This window comes from Epinephelus fuscoguttatus, linkage group LG2, assembly GCF_011397635.1.
Source record: "Epinephelus fuscoguttatus linkage group LG2, E.fuscoguttatus.final_Chr_v1".
NCBI classification, from domain to species: domain Eukaryota; kingdom Metazoa; phylum Chordata; class Actinopteri; order Perciformes; family Serranidae; genus Epinephelus; species Epinephelus fuscoguttatus.
Genome location: NC_064753.1, coordinates 26,394,154 through 26,415,258, shown reverse-complemented (window position 1 = coordinate 26,415,258; position 21,105 = coordinate 26,394,154). Strand labels below are relative to the sequence as shown.

The window sequence follows — 21,105 nt, the reverse complement described above, 5'->3', positions numbered from 1 at the left end:
GCTCTAGCAAAAGTTGAGTCAGGAAGACAATATTTTTCATGCTCAGGCTGTGAGTTTTCTTTCTCACCCTGCCATTCACTCCTTGCACACATGCTCACCCACTATCTCTAGGTGTCAACCAATACCACGGCGACACACCTTCTCATCTTACTCCTTCTCATTTTGAATATGGTTCTTTCTCTGCCGTAGTTGTTTCTTGCTGCAGTCGTGCAAGCCCTCCACCCAGTCTTCACAGATTCATCAGCCTCATCCGCCTCAGCAGTCAGCAGCCTCAGAGTCAGCAGCCACCACCAACAGTGTCTGGACTCCATTGGGGGTAATTATGTTGCTGCAGGTCAGACGTCTCTAGATCACAAAGTGTCTCCCTCTGGTGTCCAAGTGCCAAAGACTTCTGTTATATCATCTGTTAATTTGTACACTCATATTCAGTACTTAACATTATCCTTACTTCATTCTTCTGTCTCTCCTGATTGAAATGGATGAAAGGATCATGCTCATGACAGCACGAAATGCAAACAACAATGGCATCCCCCTCAGCTGAGCTGTGACATTAGCTAGCTTGGTGATGCTAGCAGCATTAAACTAAGATGACCATTTCCATCCTCACAGTGATAAGACTGATGGGTGTAGTTTCGTGGAAAGAAAATAGTACATGAAACTGCTTACAACAAGGTCTGTGGATTATCTTGAGTGACAAGATCATAATTTCTGTAAAGAGACACTGCGGTTGAGTTCTTCAAATGTGTTTTTTTGGCACTTTGAGCATCACAAGATCACCGAGTGCCATCAAGTTCAATCATGTTTGAGAGAAGGCAGACATCTCTACGGCTGATTTCTCCAACAGTGTGCAACTCACACCAAAACAATTTACAAAGAGGAAAAATATATATACTTTTTCATTTTGGGTTGAGCTGTCCCTTTAAGAAAGCATGGCTGTTAAATCTACAGCCTGACCAGCAGCACCTGTCTGAAGAAGCATGCCACGCAGCATGTAAAACATGTCACAGAGGAGCGCAGCCTTGTTCTCTCCTCCACCTCTTCCTGCACCCACAGCTCCTCCACACTCTGCTTTTTATTACCCAGTGCTGTGGCACCTGTAGGGGCTGAGACAGGGATGTATACACAAGTCAACCAGGACCATCTGCAGCCTGTAAATGTTTGCCAGAGTGTGATACATTCTTCATTGGTCATGGCCCTCTTTGTAATGTTGTTATGTTTTATGCTGACAGAAAAGAAAGAGCAACAGGAAGACAAACAGCCTTTATGAATTTAGTTAAGTGACTGTGTAGATGACACTGTACCCTCAACACAAATGGATAATCTTCTGCCTGCTATCACACTGATGTTATTATTGTTATGTCAGAGGAAATGTAAATGGGGTCTGGTTGTTTTGAATTCCAGTATTTGATTGATAACTTGGTGGGACATTTGTAATGTAAAGAGATTTTTTTCTTTTATCTAAAAGACTATAACTACATGGATCACACCCTTTGCTCTGCACTGTCATTGCTTTGGATGTGTAATGGTAGTATCACTGGCATCAAAGTGCCTGTCAGTTATAATTTAAGTTTACTTTTAGCTGTAAAGGATGAAGAGTTAAAGAAATATGAACCTTATACATCTCCACTTCCCCTAGTGCAGAAGGCCAAAATTAATTTAGACAAATTTAAAAATACATTTTCATTATACAGTTTATGCATAGCATACATTATAATGACTGACAAAACTGAAAAAGGGAATCATTTTGTGGCTATTTTCCATGTCCAAAACCAGTCTGAATCTCCTCTGTTGTATTCAGCAACAACAAATACATAAGAGCAACTGCAGAATTTGATAAACTGATTAATCAGGATTTCATTTTAAACTTCTAAAAGTAGCATAAATTCACATGTCATGTGTAGCTTGGTAGTTTATGGATAGTTCTTATTTATTTACCAATGAATATATGATATTATGTATGAAGCACCAACAGAAAACCATCCAACTGACTGTACAACAAAATGCTGAAAACATACCAATGGCTGTAAAGTGCGGACTGTGTCAAGCTCCTGTGCAATGTTTATGGAAAGCTGTGTCAGCCACTTCGAGCTGCAGCCGTTTGATTCTTTGGCAAAGTGCTGCCAAACTACAGTAAATGTTGGTAAAGGTTTAACTTTTGGTGGCGAATTGCAGCCAGTGAATACCTGCAGCCAATCACTGAACAAAATCCTGTGAGTCCTTGGACATGGTAACCTAAGTTACAAAGAATGTCTTCCTGCCTGAAACACATAAACACGTCTCTCTGTGAGTTGCACTTTGCCACTGCATGATGTGTTTTCAGCCTAATGGAGCTTTTTAGCCTCTTTTGGCTGATTGTTTTGGTCTAACTGCTCTTTTGCCTGTGTCTTTTGGGGCCGAACTTTGTACATTGATAGTAATGCATGAGAAGGTAATGACAAATATTCAGATGTGCTGACTTTTGGTTTTAAAGTCTAAATCAGTGGTTTGGATGGAATTTTAAAAAACTGGGGACCTGTGCATTTGTCTGATCATTTGTGCTATTGATCTCTATTGGACTTTGTTCAAACTGTGGCATTGCATCCCTGCAGAGCCTATAATGTCCTAAAAGATCCTTTTTTTTTTAATCCTGTGGAAAGAAGTTATTATCTTGTGTGCACGAGACAATTCACTTGTGTGCACAAAGTAAAATATATCCCCTTTCAGGACTTTAGGGGCTCCGTACATCCTTACAACTCTGCGAAACTTGGTAGTAAAATGTTAATAAAATCTTTAGGAATGTAGAAACGTTGGCTAAAACTATGAAAACAAGTTTATTCTTTTATATTAATATGTTGTATGAGGTACGTCTCTTAATGAAATTAAAGGGAGCATTTAAAGGGGCCCTGATTAAGAGATGGGACCACTAGAGGGTGACACTATCACGTTGTCTCCCCACAGATAACACTAACTTTTAACTATTCACTGGATCTTTTTATTTTTACATGTTGTTCAGAGGACTATTTTCAGAGCAGGTTGTTGATTGTGTGTAACGATTGTAGTAACATCTAAGATATTTACAGAAAACAGCAACCAGGATGGGACGAGGAAGAAGGATGTTGGACATCCACTGGGAAGGAAATTCAAAGTTGTTGGTATGCAAACCAAATCATCCAGAGAAAATTTACAGATTGTTTTTAATAGGGTGAAAGTGAAGTCATTGCTGTGTCTAGTCTGTTATGTTTTTGCCCCTGAAACAGATTTTTGTGCTATAAAATCCAATGTTGTCCTCGTCTGTAGTTTATCCAAAACACTTTGCACACTGAAATGTTACATCTCAGCTGGAATATATTTACACAGTGAAGGAAGTCATCTAATAGGAGGGTGTAGCTGCCTGTCTGTCTGACAGCTTCTCTCGGAGAAAACAAAACATTAATAAATAAATAAATAAGGAAAACAGTCTGGGCCTCCCACTCCCACTCAGTCTCCTCTGGTTTATCAAACTCGTATCCAACCATCCTGTGGGGCCAGAGCCGTGCTGCAGAGTCTGCGCTCCAACGTGCTGTACTGCAATCAAAAACACCTGGCTTCGGGGCTTGGAATGGTCACAACATTACAGCATATAAACGAGCCAACTACTCCATATAGAGGCCCCATAATTGTTGGACTGAAGAGGATTTCTGCTTTTTTTTTACTGCACAGTTTTACTATTGTTATAAGACACAAGACCCAGGGCCAAATTTAACCATCCAATACTGACTTTATGAACATAATTTTACAAACAAATAGGGATTACCCAGAAAGCTATACTGCGCTGACTCACCAGAGCTGTGAGACTCTGCCTGGCATGAGAAATAAAGTGAGCTGTCCTTCAGCGTTAAGTGATTCCCAACACCCACACATATCTGTTTCACACCTGCAACACACAAAAAAAGATTTTGGCATCAACACTTTTCTTTATATTTTAGATGTTACTTTTCCAGATACTCATAGTGGAATTTGTAAGATCTGGCAGGGCTCCAAATGGCTGAATTTACACTCCTGGTGCTTGTTAGTTGGGATGTTCTCAAATCAAGGGGCATGATTTCACTCAAGCAGTAATGAAAAACAATATTATGTTGTTTTGGTCCGCCCTTGTTTCTGGACAGCTTTAGATTGATGTCACAAACAATGCTGGCCAAGAAATTATACCTTAACACACTGGTACTCTGCTTGATTGCCACAACTGACATTACCCAGAGTTTTATAATCCCTCCACCAGGCCATTACTGAACACAATACACTGAGATAATCAACAGTGTTTTCCACTGGTTTGAGAAATGTGCATCAGATTAATGGAAAAGGATGGCTCAGACATTAAGTAAAGAGTTCACTGAGAACAAGCAGATTCATGTATCAAGATGTATAACTTTAATTAGTACAAGAGGTACTTCTATCACAGTGTGGAAGCTTATGACATAATTTAACTATAAAGGAATATTCAGGGCTCAGATTTCACCAAATGCGAGTTGAGGGGCATAAACAAAGATAACGTGTAGTATAAAAATGCTTGAGGAGAGAGGAAAAAAGTTGGACAAAAGTGCATTGTTGTTGTAACATTAATGGGGATGCAAGAATAAGAATTTTCCTCCTCATTATGACCAAGCTGCCGGGCAGGGTCTCTGGTTTCTCCCCCCTGCCGTGCCCTGGCACCCCCGTAGCATCCCCACAGAGACGGCTTCCTTGCCGTGATGAGCTTTTGACAGGCCCCAAAACAGCCTGCTTAATGCTGTGCCAGGCCAGACATGGAGCGGCTGGGATGCTGGCAGCTTCTTGGCCCACACCATGCATCACGGGCCTCAACCCATTTTACCCCTAGTTTTTCTCCCCCTCTCTCTCTCTCTCTCTCTCTCTGTCCCTCTCTCTCTCTCTCCGCCCTTTCTTTCTAGTGCCTCAGGATTGTTATGCAAAGCTTTCCAAGCAGGGATGTGGGAGTTCTTGCGAGCACAGATGTATCCAAATCATATTTGTACAATCTCCTGTCATGGCGAGAGATGTACTGTAGCGTCCCGGATGAGAGCTGGGTTATCTGTGGCTGAGCGGCCAGGTGCAAGGCCGTGGCCTCACCTGGGACACACACCACACGTTTAAAACACAGAGACTCACTATCTGGAATCAAACAGTAATTTTAGCTCTTTGTCGCAAATAACTGCTGACAGCTGCTGATCCTACAGATTCCCTCGGACATGGTGCCTCCAATCCATAACAATCTTTAGGTTAACACAAGCTCCTTATAGTTGCACTGCTTTTGAAAACATGCACAATGACATATAAGAAACATCCACAAATTTACAATCTCATGTCAGTCAAATAACAGTTTTGTAAAGGAAAACTTGACATGAGAATAAAACCTCAGGCTGCAGAGATAAAGAACAAAGATACACTACTGCCATCCAGTGTTGAAACATGACCACTACCTGTAGAGGGTTCAAATAAACATGCAGTCCATCTGCTATGAGACGTGACTACACAAGGATAACTCATTACAGCTATACCATGCCTTTTCCATTTGTGGTCAGTTTTATGGCTTTTGAACTGTAAACATTGTTCCAAGGAAAAGGAAACACATAACGCTTGTGTTGTGACATTCTTATCTAACTAAAACTCTCAGGGCTGCTTTATTGCGCTCACATTAAACCTGGTAGTCACCTAACTGTTGGAGGGCAAAATGTGTTGGTGGAAAAATAAGCACAAAACTCTTTCTTATAATCAAAACAGCTGTGTGTGCAATAAAATAACAGTGCATGTGCAATTTATTGTGCTCTACAGGTTATTGGAAACACATGTTCAGAAGCCCTGTGCACTCATTTCTTATTGATTACACCTATTTATCCAAATTCATGGAGATGAAGGAGACTCTTTGAGGAGGGTGTTAGACTGTTGTTATAAGGAACAGATAAATGGATCTTTACTATTTGAAAGTGTGAAATGAAGCAGGGCCACTGAGATTCTCACACTCAGCAGTTTACCATGTGTAAAAACAAAAACATGCATTGGATACGGTTGCCAGTGACCACACAGACTTCCACTGCGTTCACAGATAATCAATGGTTGAAAGCTCTGCATGTGTCGAATGAATCCTGGTACGAGCAGGAAATGGAAAACTATTAACCTCATGCTTGTGTCAATTTATAGAAATAGTTTAGAATAAACTGCAGATGAGGCGTAAATGTGATATGTTCAACTCTTCCTTATCCAGATGTGGAAGATGACAAAGTACACAGATTTCCATTGTCTGACACCTGAAGCTCTTTATGGGGAAATACTGCACACATTACTACATTAGTACCACAAAGCAATAAGTAACATGAATTGGTAACAATCATGGAAGGAATAGTATATGGAGATAGCAACAGGTATTTGTGTGCAGCAGGAAGGGGGCTGTAGGGAACAGGGGGACTGAGCAGCTCATGCTCTTTTTTTGTGTGAATACAAGGCAGTAATTAAAATCTAAATTTGAGAGGCACATCAGCCCCAATGACAGGAAACCACGCACCAATGCCCAAACTGATCGATTAATGATGACCAAATGTAATTATTCATTAAAATTAGCAAATTGCCTTTACTGTTACTTCTAGTTTAAGTATAATTGTGTACTGTAGTTTTGTGTGTGGTTCGTCCAGAAGCCGTTGCTCAGCTCCTGTGGGTACAATTAGTGTCAGTCACTGTACTGTCTCTATTTCATTACTTTCAGGTGTATTTAAAAGTGGAAAACAAGAATGTAATGTAAGTGTTACATAGGCTGTGTCACTGCTGATTGTGATAGTTTTTGTAAAGTGATATGAAAATGATAACTTCATGAACTGTTATCTTCTCACAATGTTATGCTAAAATCCTGTCAGTATGTTAGTTAGCGAACATACATTTTTTGGATTAGCCAGCTAACAGCTGATCAGCATAAATTCTGAGCCTATTTCACCTGCTAGCTTTGCATAAAATTGAGTCTGTTCAGGTTTGCATCAGTTGTTGATAAAAAAAAAACAAAACGTATTATTGTTAACACCGTACCAATAATTGATTTTAATTATTTAAAATAACGCTTCACTTCAGTCACAACACGCTCATGCTGGCACTGTAATTGTGAAAATAAGCTTACAAGTGTCCCCCTGTCATCAGCACATTTGTGCTCCACAGTGTTACACAAAGCTACAGCCCTGGGTGAATATCTGCCCTCTGCTTCTTGAGGTCCATTTACACTGTTAGCAAATTTCTGTAGAAAAGCTTTCACATTGTCAACCCTGTGAAGAGAGGTGGGACCAAGTCATTGTTTTTTTTTTTTTTGTAAGTCACAAATATGTCTCAAGTCTTTGCACTCAAGTCCCAGGTCAAGACTGACAAGTCCTGAGTCCTAAACTTTGAGTTTTGAGTCCTAAACAAGTCATAATGCACTCTTTACCAAATGTAATGCCATTTTAACTACAGAGTAATAACAAATTAATATATGAAGATCATGAATGTTTTTAAAAAGTTGCTTTTGAAATTTTCAACCTGCATGTTTTGCATATTGTAGTTAGTTTTTTGTTGTCCACCCCATTGTTTTTTACACAAAAAAAATTATCTTAAGCATCATTTTTTTCCAACTGGCACTCTGTAACGTAACAACAGATCTTCATGGTTCTCTCCTGCTAATTGGCTGGACATTGTCAGATTGGTTCAAACAAAGTGGATCTAGGAAATTATGTGTCAGCTTGCTGGGAAAGAATACCATTTATTTGGATGATTCAGGATATGAAGGGAAAGATATGTATTTGTGGCACACTTTTTAAATGACATACTTTTTAATCTTTGGGCTTGGGGGAAAGGTATTAAGTATTTTCAAGTCGAAGGCTCAAGTCCAATTGAAGTCATGAGTCATTGGTGTTGAAGTTCAAGTCGAGTTGCCAGTCTCTTTTGAATTTGTGAAGTCAAAAATGATCAAGTCAAGTCAAGTCTGACTCGAGTCACAATTTGAAAATTTTGATGAAATTAAATTAATCCCATCTGCAAATCTGATTAAATTAGGTTGAGCATCCACCAACATGTACCAAATCTCTGTAAAACACCTGGTGCAGCTCAGGCCACAGTGAACAGAACATGGTCCGATTCTAACATCCTGTAATGCCAGCGTCTGAGTTTAGTATTTAACAGACAAACAGGTTCTGACCACGTTCATGTGCAGTAACCTAGCAATGTCTGGTGAATGTAAAGCAAAAGGAATAAGAAAGCTTCATCTTAAGAATGAAAAAATGCAATAAATCATCCCCAGAACTGTTTTACAACCTGCACTCAGCTCAAGACAGATTCATCCACCAGTCTGGGAGCATTCTCCTATCGGCACTGCTGGTGAGACAGCTGCAGGACTCTCATGAATGTTGCAGCCACATATCATGCTTCCTCTGGCAGTCAACAGTCATGACATGAACTATGTGCGAGCTTCCTCTCACACACACGTTTCACGGTGAGATAAGTGGAGAGCTCAGCACAGTCCTGTCAGGAAAGTATTTACTTTCCTCGTCGCCTCGTCAAGAGAAGACACCCACACATGCGCTGAAGTCACACACGTGCAAAGGTTTGTTTCTCATTCACAGCTCGTAGCATTTACATATGAAACATTTGTTCAGCTTTCACCTTTGAGACAAACACAAAGGTGCTGCATTGTTTTCATCTGACCTGCTGTGAGCTTTGTCTTCCACATGTTAGGATTAGTAAAGACATCTTAACATATCAGTGAATGAAATGTTTAAAAATAATTTTCACTTGACTCAGTTCTCATCAGTGCAGGAAAGTGCATTTCTCAAGTACTGTGCTTAATCCATTTTTTTTAGTAGTTTTTCCATTTTATGCTACTTTGTTCTTCTACTCCACACTTGCACTAAATACAAAATACAAACCACTGGTTTCCAACCTTTCCAGCTTGTGACCCCACATGTGAAACTGGTGTCCAATTGGTTCTCTAGTTTCAGATGTTATGAGCTGTTAGCAGTTTCACAGAGATATTTTTCCTTGAACTTTTCCAGGTGATTTCCTAAACAATTGGCAAGTGGCAACCGCCAGGGCTTAAAAATGGAAGCCAATACAGAAGTGCCAAAAACTGCAGTTCCTTGAATGACCACTTGAGGTGAGCTCCAGAAGAGGGTCAGTCCTCATAGACCCCGTGTTAAAATGTCCAGCGTTACAGCATACATAAACATGTTTACAAAGTCCCTTCCTCAGACCGCCTTTGCTTTTTTATGCAGAACCAAACAATGTCGGCATACAGCTTCCCCAGTGCATGATTTTTAGATAGCATGATGTAGGTCAGAAGGCAAAAAAAAAAGGTGTGTTGGGTGTGATGTGTAACACAATGGGGTTAGCTTCTAACGTGACAAATGCATGTATGGCAGTGCAGTCTTAATAATAGCAATGGCATAACATGAGAGTAAAATTTACCTGTTTCTGATATATGGAGGCTGATCTCGTCCTCTGCTTGGAGGGTCGGGAGTTCCCAGACCTCATTGCATACCCATTTCACAAACATTTTTTAGCTTCAGTTCTTCATCTTTAAGTTAGCTGCTAACTGCTAGTAGCTGCTTAAAAAAATCTCCTGGTGATGTCACACTCTATTCACAGTCCCGTCCTAACAGCTGTCCCTTTACACAGACATCTATTCTGCGCTTTTATTACCTGTGCTGCCAGCTTAAAGGCGAGATGACTCTATACCCCGATTCTACATTGGTAGCTTTTATAAAGAAGGTTGAGGTGAAATATCGGCACAACAATCCTGCCTCAAACAGGATAAAAATAAGGAATTATAAAGAATAAAGGGCATACAAGTCAGATCCATCCCTCGCTCCTCCACAGCTCCATGCTCTCACTCAAATATGGTTCTTCTTCTATACTTCTGGCTCCAAAAAACAAGATGTCGTGGCCAAAATGCCAAACTCGAGGCTTCACAGCAGGAGTCCACAAACCAGCGGGCAATATCACTGTAGCTACAGCCATTTTTTATACAGTCTGTGATTGAAGCCCAAAGAGATAAAATTACCCAATAATTTACGCAAAAAATAGAAAAAAAAGTCCCATAAATTAATCGAACTTTGTTTTTCCCCTTTCTTCTCCCATGATCATCTTCTGACAACCCCTCAGATTTATCTTGTGACCTTTTAGGGGCCAGACCCTCAGGTTGGGAACCACTGGACTAAATCCAGCTCCTCATTTACCAGTTACAACAGTAAAATGCTGCTTACACAGTAATGTCAGATATAACAATACTGTCACAGGGGATATTTTACTGCAGACCAAGTACTTTCAGATGATTTCCTGCACCTTCCTGCATGTAGAGTTTTGAATGCAAACCTTTAAGTTGTAACAGGTTATTTTTTTGACATTGTTGTATTGGTACTTTTACTGAAGTAAAGGATGTGAAGTACTCCCTCCATCACTGGTTCCAGTGCAGTAAGAGGAGGGAGAGCTGGTTCTAATTGGGATGAGGAGAGATAGGCTGTAACCTTATCTGCAGAAAGCTGCTGTGTGCTGCATTATTTCATCTCCTCATGTGCCCTGAAAAAAAATATGACAGAAACATCAGAGAATGGAAAAAGCATGACCTCAGACTTTGTAACCTGGCAGGTATAATCCAATCATTCTGCTGAGGGCCTAACTCGTGTTTAACGCCAGTCTATACATCATACTGTATATCTAATTTAAGGCTGAGCTGACTGGTCTTTGAAGAGGCAGTTTTGAAATCACATTCCAGTTTCCCCTCCCAAACAGCAAATTATTTCTACTCCCACGAGACGTGTGATTTCGGACTCAGAGTTGGAGCAAATCACTTGCAGACTACTTCACGAGGAGCTTATTAATCTGAGACAAGGGGTCTGGGATTCAAGTTGAAGTATCAACAACCTCATCATCAATGGACAACGTGAAAAAAGAAAAGCTTCAGCTAGAGAGAGTGTGCTTGGTTTCACCTCAACAACATCAACATACGTTCAGAGTTAGGTTTGACGCCAGATACCACAGAGAAAAGCTACAGCAAAAATGTGCCCCATAATTGGTAACAGTCTCTGAATTTATGTAAGCAAGGTAGGCTGTAATTAATCCCAGCACAATGAGGATCCTCTGCGGAGCGTGCTCATGTATTTGTTATTGGACATCACCACAGGGCCACTCTGGAGCCCATCAGATACAGTGTCTAAATACACAGCAATCAGATGGGTTTTTTCCCTCTGAAACTACTCCAACCAATGCCTCGGCAAATATAACCAAAGGTTATCAAGGGGCATCTCCCACCAGACTCTGACCTACATGAACCCACCCTCATTTCCCCCAAAACGTGCCTCATTTCTCCCTCATTAAAATCCCTGAATCAGGCTGTTTAAATTAAGATGGCCTGCAGTCTTCTGCGAGAGTTGGAAGAGAGACGTTGGGAAAGGCAGTTTGGAAATATGCTGAACGTAGCTGGCACTTCTTATCTACCACATATTAGCAAAGTTGAGAAATGGTATTTGCCATGTTGCATTAGCCTGCTGCCGTCCCATCATCGCCTGCCATTCCCAGCAACAACATGATCCAAATGCGGTCCAGATGTCTCAGCCATCAAGCTTCAATATTTCACTACCCCTGCATTAATCTTATCAAGTGTGTCACAGATCCCAGCCTGATAACATCTAGCAGGATTTTAGAAAATCAGTGCCTGCAGCTGACCACGGCTTCATTAGAAACTGATATCACCTTGCAGATTTATGTTGCACATAAATGAGCTAAATAAGCTGGAAGTCTAACAATAGAATAGTTTGCAACTATTTAATACTCAGAAAATAGTGAAACTTAAATGCTCTGCAGAGAAAGAGAGAACCTGGGTCTTTTGTTTTATCTGAATGTACAGACAAAGACCTCCAAATATCAGCACTGATTACAAATATTCAGTTTACAGAGAGAACAGATAATATATGAGAACTGTTCATGTAAAATTACCTCACATTTCCTTATCAAGATTTGGAGAGTAACAAAAACATAACTCATGTACTTTGGCACAATTTTCTCCTGACACTCTTACTGGATATCAGTGGGAAATACTGCTCACAATGTTAGATTTCAGGGGTATGTTAAGCCTACTAAATACAACACAGTATAACACACTGCAATGAACATTATTACAAAAAACCCTTTTTCATGGTTTCTCTTCTTACTATTAAAACTAATGTACAGATGGTGGCAAATGTTTTAATTAAAGGTCTAGTGTGAAGGATTTAGTGGCATCTAGTGGTGAGGTTGCAGAACTGAAACTTCTCCCATGTTCCAAGCGGGTAGAACTGCAGTGGCCAACACCGAAACACAAATGGCCCTATCTAGATCCAGTGTTTGATTTGTCTGTTCTGGGCTGCTGTAGAACAGCAAGCATGACGGACTTTGTGGAAGAGGACCAGGGGTCTCTTTTATAAAACAGTGCGTAGGATCTACACTAAAAATGTACATACAGACAAAAGCCAAAATTTGCGTGCACCAAAAAATATTCAACAATTTCTACAATCAGGCTTCCACCTCACCATCTGCATCACCTATTTCCTGTCTCCATAATGTTTGCAAGCATGGGTCAAAGATTTTTCCATCAAGTCGGTTTTAACAGATCACAACTTCTGCATGGGAAGTGGCATACATCTCTTTCAGGCCTTTTTGTTTTGTGCGTACGCAGTGTTTATAAATGAGACTCCAGACCCCCAGAAAGTGAAGCCAATTTGACATACTAGCCTTACTACAACTTTCAGGTCCATCACGGGCTGCCGTTGGACCCAAAAAGACTATTTCCCACAGACTTACATTGTGTCATCAGTGAATACATTTTTTTTTGCATCAAAACCTGAGCAAAATGACTCGTTTCGCTATCAGAATTTCATTTATTCAGTCCGATATCTATTTGAAAGTCCAGAAAAGCAGAACATATAAATTGCTTTACTCCCTTTCAAATTAGCAAAACACTAAACCAGAAGTTAGCCGCTTGGCAAGCCGAAGTCTCAAGTGCACTTGCTCTATGGGCCCCACAATGCAGAAGATCTGGGTAATTTTACATCTACGAAGTCAAGCTTTTTTGGCTTTATGCGCCAGAGTGACTTTCATATGTGAACGGGGCACACCTCAAACTCTGTATCCATGTCTCTTAACACATCCGTGAAAGAGGACCCACTCCGTATGTAGATATAAAAAGCTCAATCTAAGGTAACAAAAACACAATTCTTATTTTCAGGTGATTATAAAATAATTCATATGATATTCCGTTTATGCAAATACATGTCCCTAAATCCTACACACTGGACCTTCATATAAATACTTACAGATTAAGGGAGCGATCACACCGAGGTGAAACACTAGAAACGTGATGCCAGTAAAACCATTGTTTTCCTATGATACGGCGCATCTGACCGGCGTTCAAACGTCTTTTTAGACACGTGTTTTTGTAGACGCTTCTTTTTAGACGCGTGTAGACACTGAAAAGTTAAAATATTTTCAACTTTTTTGAGCGTCAGACACCAGCAGCTAGCGCACATCGAATAAGCGCTTCCAGCGTTCAAGCGTCTTTGAAGCGTCCGCGTCTCATTTCGGTATGATCACCCCCTAAGACCCCTATTTCAGAGACTGCGAGGTTTTGAGCTGTTTTTATAGAGTTAGAGTTCAGCCCTCAGACTCCACTCAAGCCTTCGGCAGAACAAGCTTTTTCTTGATGACAGGTCTCCAAGACATCACTAGAAATAACAGCACACTTGTTACAGCCAAGAGAAAACAGTTTGTGAGATTGTGAGAAGCACAGTGACCTGAGGCTTCAACAGAAAATCTTACAGGTGTTAAAGGCCGTACTGCTACTTCCACGTGTCAGAAAAAAAATCATTATTGTTATATAATTATTAACTTTGTACTAATAAAACTAAAATGTCACGTAAATTAAACACACAGGTAAGGAAACAGTTTTCCTGATCCCCTCATCAACGAGCAGTTTGACTCTAAGGAAGAGAAATAAAAGACCATCCCTTACAGATCAATTTTCAACCGCACTGAAAAAGCTAAACTACACAGTACCTGGAATGTGGGAAAAAATGAATTGTAACGTGAATTTACACAAATACAACCATTTAGGAAATCAGATGCATTTATTGAACTCTGTCACACATTCTGCAATAATTAAAATTTGATAAACCACTGCAGGCTCATGTTTATTTTTTTTTAAACAAAGGTGTAAACAATCACCTTTGTGCCAAAACAGTCTGCTCCGCCTGCTGATGGGCTTTAAGTGCATATAATTTTTAATATAATAAAATCTCAACATATAATACTCTCAGGTTAAAACAGTCCTGACAGCATCAGTCTCAGTATTGTGACGAGTAACATTCCCCTACATGCTTTAAATTTAGCATTTCAGACTCCTGCTCAGCAGCAGGTATTATTATTCCTGCAGGACACTGAAACAACTGAACCCAATACGAGCTGAATGACTGAATGCCAGCCATTCAATTTCCTGAGCTGAGTCTGGATAGCAACTCTGCCTTCACATGCTGCAAAGACTCTTTTCCTCTCTTAAGAATTCTTGTCCTTGGAGCTAAAATCCTGTTTGATGGGTCCTGATTGCGAGGTCCAAAGCTTGTTTCCCTCAGGGCCAAGGTCACACCGGTTTCCCCAGCTCCAGCCTTCCAGGATCAGTCCTCCTCTGAGGAGAGCTGGGCTCCTTCATCGTGAACCTCTCTGTAGGCAGCCATGGGGCCACTGTCAGGAGTGTAGCTCCCCATAGAGATCTTCAATCCCTCAGACAGTTTCTGGGCTGCCAGCTTGGCCTGCAACTCCTGAAATTAAACACAGAGAGAAAGTTGACATGAATAGGCTGGTAAACAGAAAACAAGAACATTATTATAAAGCAGCAGAGCCATAGCTATTAAACCCTCAACAAAAGTAGGACTGGTAATGAGCTTAACAGGCCTCCTTAAGTTGACAACAGCACACTGTTTGACGTTTGGCTCTGAAGTCATTACTTTAGATGTGAAAGGATACACGATGCCTTCAGTGCCTGAACGCTGCCCTCTAGAGATGACGAAGGGAAATATAAATAAATTAGTTTGTTGTAGTAACATTTCCATAGAAAATGAGAGTTGTTTTTTTAAAATTTCACTTTTATTTTTTTTTTTTATTTGTGGTTGATAAAACAACAAATACAAAAAATAAAGAAAAAAAAATCTTGCTTCTCGCTCACTTTACAGGGTAGTTGCATTTCTTTTTCAATCAGTTTTCTTAGTGTTTTTGTTAACAGGAAAAAAAATACTATGCCCATATACACCACGCTCACATACTTCAGGGTTGCTATTTTAATCTATTACTCTGCATATTATGATTGTATTTAAGATGTTTTGTTTTTTAGCGTTTAAAATCAGATTAAAATAATCAGAATAAAGTTTATTACCAAGTAGGTTTTCACCTACAAAGAGTTTGCTTTGCTGTTTGGTGCATACAATAAACCTATTAAGAGAAAAAGAAATGTATAGTAATGCAACAGTCAAGAACATAAACAGAACAGAAATATTACAATAAAAACACGAAAAAGATATTTTAAAAAATACTGTAACATAACAAAGCCAGTTGTTTCAGAATGAGAAAGCTGTGGAGTTTTGTGCAGAATGTACAAAAATATTTATCAGAGGATGTGGAAGATTTCACAGTACAGATAAGACGTGTGTTGATGTAGCGTACAGGGATAGGGTGATAAAAGTCTGTGTCAGTGGGGCCTTTTTGATGAGGCCATCTGCAGATGGAAAGAAACCGTTTTTGAGGCGTAAGGTTTTGGTCCTGATAGACCGCAGCCTCCAAAACGACTTTGGTACTGTGTGAAAAAACGCAGCACTCCCATTCATTTGAACGGGGCGGTCCAGACGTGTTTACACACAGAGGGCTCCAGAAAATAAAGTGGGGTCCAGAAAAATAGTTGAACATGCACAACTTTTGTTTGACCACAACACTATGACATCCAGTAAGGCGCTGTGGTGGCGAATCAAATATGTGCAAGTGCACATCTCCGGTAATTACTTTTTCATGCAAATGTCACATTTCTATTATTTACACGTATAGATAAAATTAAGCTGATTAAACCACAGTGAGTAACATCCCTTCTCATAATATAAACCAAGGGGTTCTGCAGGCACTTAAATTCAGTGCTTTTTAAAGACTTTTTTATGTAAGAAGACAAGATTTTCAAGATATAAGACAGATTCTTTGGGAAAATCATCTTTTTCTTATTCAAGTACTGCAGGTAAGAATAAAGGTCAGTTGTGTAAATGTTATCAGAAGTATTATTTCATGTAGGGAATATGGTTATTAGAGTGAGTTAGACGATCTATTTTTACCAACAGGTAAGTGCAGGGGTAGGTTTTGGATTTTTAACATCAGAGATGTGAACCTTCAGGCAGAAGAGCTTGACTCATTTTGACAAAAAGAAATTAAAAGATGGATACATTAAAGTGTCTGTGGCAATTAAGACCTCACAAATTCAAATTTCTAATATTAATAAAATTTAATTTAAGACACTGTAAGATATTTTAAGGACCTGCAAACACACTGTATAAAACATTGTTCAGTATTTTGCAGACTGATATGTCCCCAGAACAAGTATTTTTTACCTAAACTGGATTTTCTGGATCACAATTTTATGCATTTCTTAACACAGGGCTGTTTTTGGTCTGAGCTCCCACAGAATGTTTATTATTTTGCCATGACTGATTGTAACTAAGTCATTCAAATACCTTTACCTCAACATGCGGCCACCCAGCAGCGTGACTAGTCTTATTTTAGTCTGCCAAATGTACACACTGGATGTATAAGTGTGTGGAGGACTCAGCTGCACTAACCTGCTGCTTTTTGGTTTGTTCCCTCAGGAGAATGGCCGACTCATCCAAAGACAGAAGCTGGGCCGGACTGTGGTGGAGAGGAGGGAGTTTGGCTGCAGTGATGTCATCCAGGTGTTTTCTGTCCCGCTCCCTCCTGGTCTGAGCAGAGAGCGGTGATGAGCCTTCAGAAGACCGGCTGGGTGACGAGGATCCTGATGGAGAGATGTCACTTCTGTTGGGTAGCCTGAAAACACATTTGAGAAAAAGTTATTTACAATAAGAACTTTGGGAGAAAGCAAAATGACGCACAATGTGAATGAATGAAATTGGCACAAAGTATTTTTTGTATTTATATTTACACAAGTAATCATCACATCATGAAACAAAGTCTACTCACTGATTTGGTTTGAATTTTTGCTTCCTGGTAGCTGGTGTCTTCTCTGTTTTTTCCAGGACAGTTACATAGTGAGGCTTCTTTGGTGTTTGCTTTCGGAGGAAGTAATTGTCTCTTCCCGTGCTGTTTAATGCGTCTTTGGACTCGCTACTGAAACCAGTACTAGTTTCAGACACTCTGACCCTTTCCAAGGCCTCCACAAGGTCATTCTCTTTTGTCCCGTCAGAGTTCAGAGAGGCCCCAGCAGCAGCCGTCTCCATGGTTTCACCAGCAGCTGCTCTGGAGACAAACCGGTCCTGTTGCTCATTCAAAGTGTTATTTTCTAGCACATGAGCTGAGACAGGTAATGTCTCCCTGTCCTGTACCGCATCGCTTGCAGCAGCCTCAATTTGCCTGTTGAGGTGTGAGTCTGCTGGTGTGTTGGGGATATCACGCCGTTGCAAAGTGAAAGCTTGCTGATACTTGGACTGTAACTCCGTCCTGGCAGCGGACACCAAGCCCTGTCTCCTCTCCTCTTCATCATGATGTTCAATGGCAAGGCGCAGTTTCTCTGCGAAGTCCTTTATTTTTTTCCCTTTGTCAGGAAGATTCTGTACAAACCTCCTAAGAAGAACACAAACACGTCATTTCATGCTGGATTCAAAACAGTCACACCAAGATACAGACAGGAGACAAACAAAAGAGATAGATACTACAAGTCTCTCAAAGTCTAATGAATGAACACCTTCTTCAAAAAGTTTTTTTTTCAGTATGTTGCTTTGATGATGGGGATGGAGTCACACCAAACTCATAGGCGTTCAGATGGGTTGAGACAGCATTTCATTCACATCATTTTCTTTTTCATGAAACCATTCGCTGGCCCTGTATGAAATGATCTGCACTTCTGTTTTTTAAGATTATTTTGGGGGCTTTTTTTATGCCTTCATTGGGCAGGACAGATTAAGGGTGAAAGGAGAATAGAGAGGGATGGTATGCAGCAAAGGGCCATGGGATAGAATTGAACCTGTGGCCGCTGTCGCAAGGACATTGCCTTTTTTACATGAGACACCAGCACTAGCTACTGAGCTACTGGGCACCCCATGATCTGCATTTCTCAAGTTTATCTGTTCTTTATTGAGTTTTTTCTTTTTCACTCATCTGTGTTCTCACAGCCAACACTCAAATCGTTGTATAATCATACTAGTATTGCAATATTGTATATTCTATAGGACTTAACACTGCTGTAGAACAATAATAGATGTGCTGGGCTGTTTTGACCATAGTCTGTTCCTTCCTTGACATGCTTGACATAGTCACATTTGAAACTGTTCAATTTTAGGGAATAAATAATCAAAAGTGTATAACACACAGACACAACTGTGTTCAAAACTACAGCCAGAGAGAAATAAAAAATCAACTTTTGCACATCTATGTATGCATGGTCATAAAGGCATCATAAACATAATAAAGCTTTGAGCTACTTCCTCCCAGAAACACTTTTGTCCACCAATCATTTCATTTAAATGTGACAGAGTCTTATGCTTGCTTACAACACAGTTTAAATTTATGTTATTGAGTACAGAGACGATTAGTGAACCTGTAGATCTACATTTTGTAGTGGAGACCAACATCTGTGCTTTACTGATGGGCAACAACACAACAGTGTAGTAGCTCTGTCACAGTAGATCTATAATAACTTCATAACCAGCTCTCATTACAGCTAATAAAGCTTATTAGTGTGGCTAGTGTCTCTTCTGTCACACTGTTACAACAGTTTCAAACTACGCCAAAAAGTGCCACCCTGAACTTAGCCCTCAGTTTTCGCCTTCTCAGGTGTCACACACTGGTGGCACAACCGCTTCCTCTACATGTATTTGTATATTTGTGTCTAGTAGTGTGAACTTACTTGTTAGAGAGTATTTTTTCCTGTCGCAGGAGCAGTTCTTGGAGCTCCTCTTTGCTTTGGTGTCTCAGGTCTCCCACCTGTCCCTGGCGCTCCGTCCAAGACGAGGACATCATCATCACTGTTAGCTAGTGAGTTAGCTAACGGTCACAAACAACATGAGCTAGCGTCTCTGTTCAGTTTGCGACATTGAAACTTTAGTCATACGTTAACAAGCTCAAACCTCCGTCTGTTAACCGTGTGTGTCATAGTTAGTGAGTTTTAGAGATGTCTAATAGCGGCACGTTCACTTCTTCAACGACATGAGACAACAACATTTCAAAGTGGGTTTCTTCCTCTTCTTCGTAGGCGGAAGTGAAACGTGTGAGGTGTAGCTCTACCGCCCCCTCTGTAAGGACAGTGTACTGCACCTCTGCGCCATGTCACAGCCAGTGAAGGCGATTTGCTGCCCTCTGCAGGTCAAATGTAGTCACAAGCCGCAAGTTTAGATTTCAAATAGTTGTCTGTGAACTTGTGACAGTTTCTTATGTGAGATATTTCTGTCGTCTCTGTGGAGTCACTTTTAACAGGCGTCACGTCTCAGATTTTCCACAGCTGCATTCACCAGTCCGGATGTTTTCCACCCACTGTGACAACCCATTTCTCACTGAGCACAACAAACAATGACCCTACTTCAACCAAGAGGTTACAGCTGTGTCCTTTCTGTCTCCTCTCCGAGTTCAAAGTCAGTTCAGTGTTTGGCTGCACGCAGCTGCACAGTTTGAATAAAATCTCGGTAGACTTTATCTCACTAGTTCTTTTCAAAAAAATATATTTGTATTTGCTTTATTCACCTTTATTATCTCCTCTACAATGTAATGCATGTATTAGGCATTTATGTCTTACGTACCATGTCTAATCACACCAGATAACAGTGGTGGACCTTGCAATAGAGGACATGGACGATTAATCTGTTCATCAGTGAGGGATCATCACAGTCAGTATGCTAGAGGAGGGCTGCCCAAACTTTTTCCCATAGAGGGCCGGGAGTAAAAATTGATGGTGGGCCAGACACCTAAAGTTAACACCTACCATATCATAGTGTAATATTTTGTATCGTATCGTATTGTATTGCACTGCATCGTATCATATCGCATCATATTGCATCATATCGCATCGTATCCTATTGTATTGTATTGTATCACACTGTATCAAATGGCAGCATATTGTATCATATCATATTGTATTGTATCATATCTCAACACATTGTAGCATATAGTATTGTAACATATCATGCCGTATCGTTTCTCAAAGATGTTTCGTCACTCTGCTGGCTGTGCTCAGATTATGGAAAATATTAATAATAATTCAGGATTCTAGATACATAAAGAAATGAAAACAGCATAAACATATATAATTTTTTTAAAATTAATTTTTTTTTTTTAAAGAATCATCTGGTGGGCCAAATCAAGGCTTATACTGGTAGGAAGCTTGCCTAGAATGCCGAATGTGTTAGGTACGGCACTGCCAGACGATGTTAAACATTGATGGCTTTGTTATATATTTTTTGTTTTCTTGACATGTACCCTCATCCCCTCTTCTAATCAAAATCCCACAAACTAATGGAAACAAGTGCATTATGTGTGCTTCATGGTTATCAAAATCTGAAGCCCAGAATTGGATGTACTTTACTGATAATATCACTGAGTGCACACTTTAGATTTTGTTCTTTTAATCCTGATCCTACTTCTGCCAAATGTCTATTTCTACCTTTTTGTTTTCATGGACTACACACGGCTTTGGAGAACCTAAACATCTTCTGCAACATTATTGACATAAACAAATGCTCCAACACCATGTCTTACCTCATTTTGAAATAGTGTATCGTCATTGCACAATAAATGTATATTACAATAACGAATAATATTTTGTTGAGTGAAATAGCAGAGGTAGTTTACAGATGTCTACAGATAGAAGACACTGAGCTTTTCAATTTTTAAATAAAGCTTGTGGAGTAGAGT

At 40.1% G+C, this 21,105-nt stretch overlaps 1 protein-coding gene across 1 annotated transcript; it reads right to left on the bottom strand.

The window, feature by feature from the left end:
• Positions 1-14,098: 14,098 nt before the first annotated feature.
• Positions 14,099-19,487, bottom strand: polr2m (RNA polymerase II subunit M). The gene is made up of 4 exons (XM_049594618.1): positions 19,109-19,487; positions 17,227-17,826; positions 16,851-17,073; positions 14,099-14,801 (listed from the first exon to the last, which is right to left on the bottom strand). The coding sequence occupies exons 1-4, from the start codon at positions 19,222-19,224 to the stop codon at positions 14,658-14,660; spliced, it is 1,083 nt and encodes a 360-aa protein (XP_049450575.1). The 5' UTR covers positions 19,225-19,487; the 3' UTR covers positions 14,099-14,657.
• Between the last annotated feature and the right edge of the window lie 1,618 nt (positions 19,488-21,105).

Bases quoted from the DNA above. Each gene is read 5' to 3' on its own strand.
- polr2m (XM_049594618.1), bottom strand. From the start codon at position 19,224: ATGATGATGTCCTCGTCTTGGACGGAGCGCCAGGGACAGGTGGGAGAC. The intron at 17,827-19,108 runs GTAAGTTCACAC...TGTTCTTCTTAG, and splicing joins GAAAAAATACTCTCTAACAA to GAGGTTTGTACAGAATCTTC. The intron at 14,802-16,850 runs GTTAGTGCAGCT...GTTTAATTTCAG, and splicing joins AACAAACCAAAAAGCAGCAG to GAGTTGCAGGCCAAGCTGGC.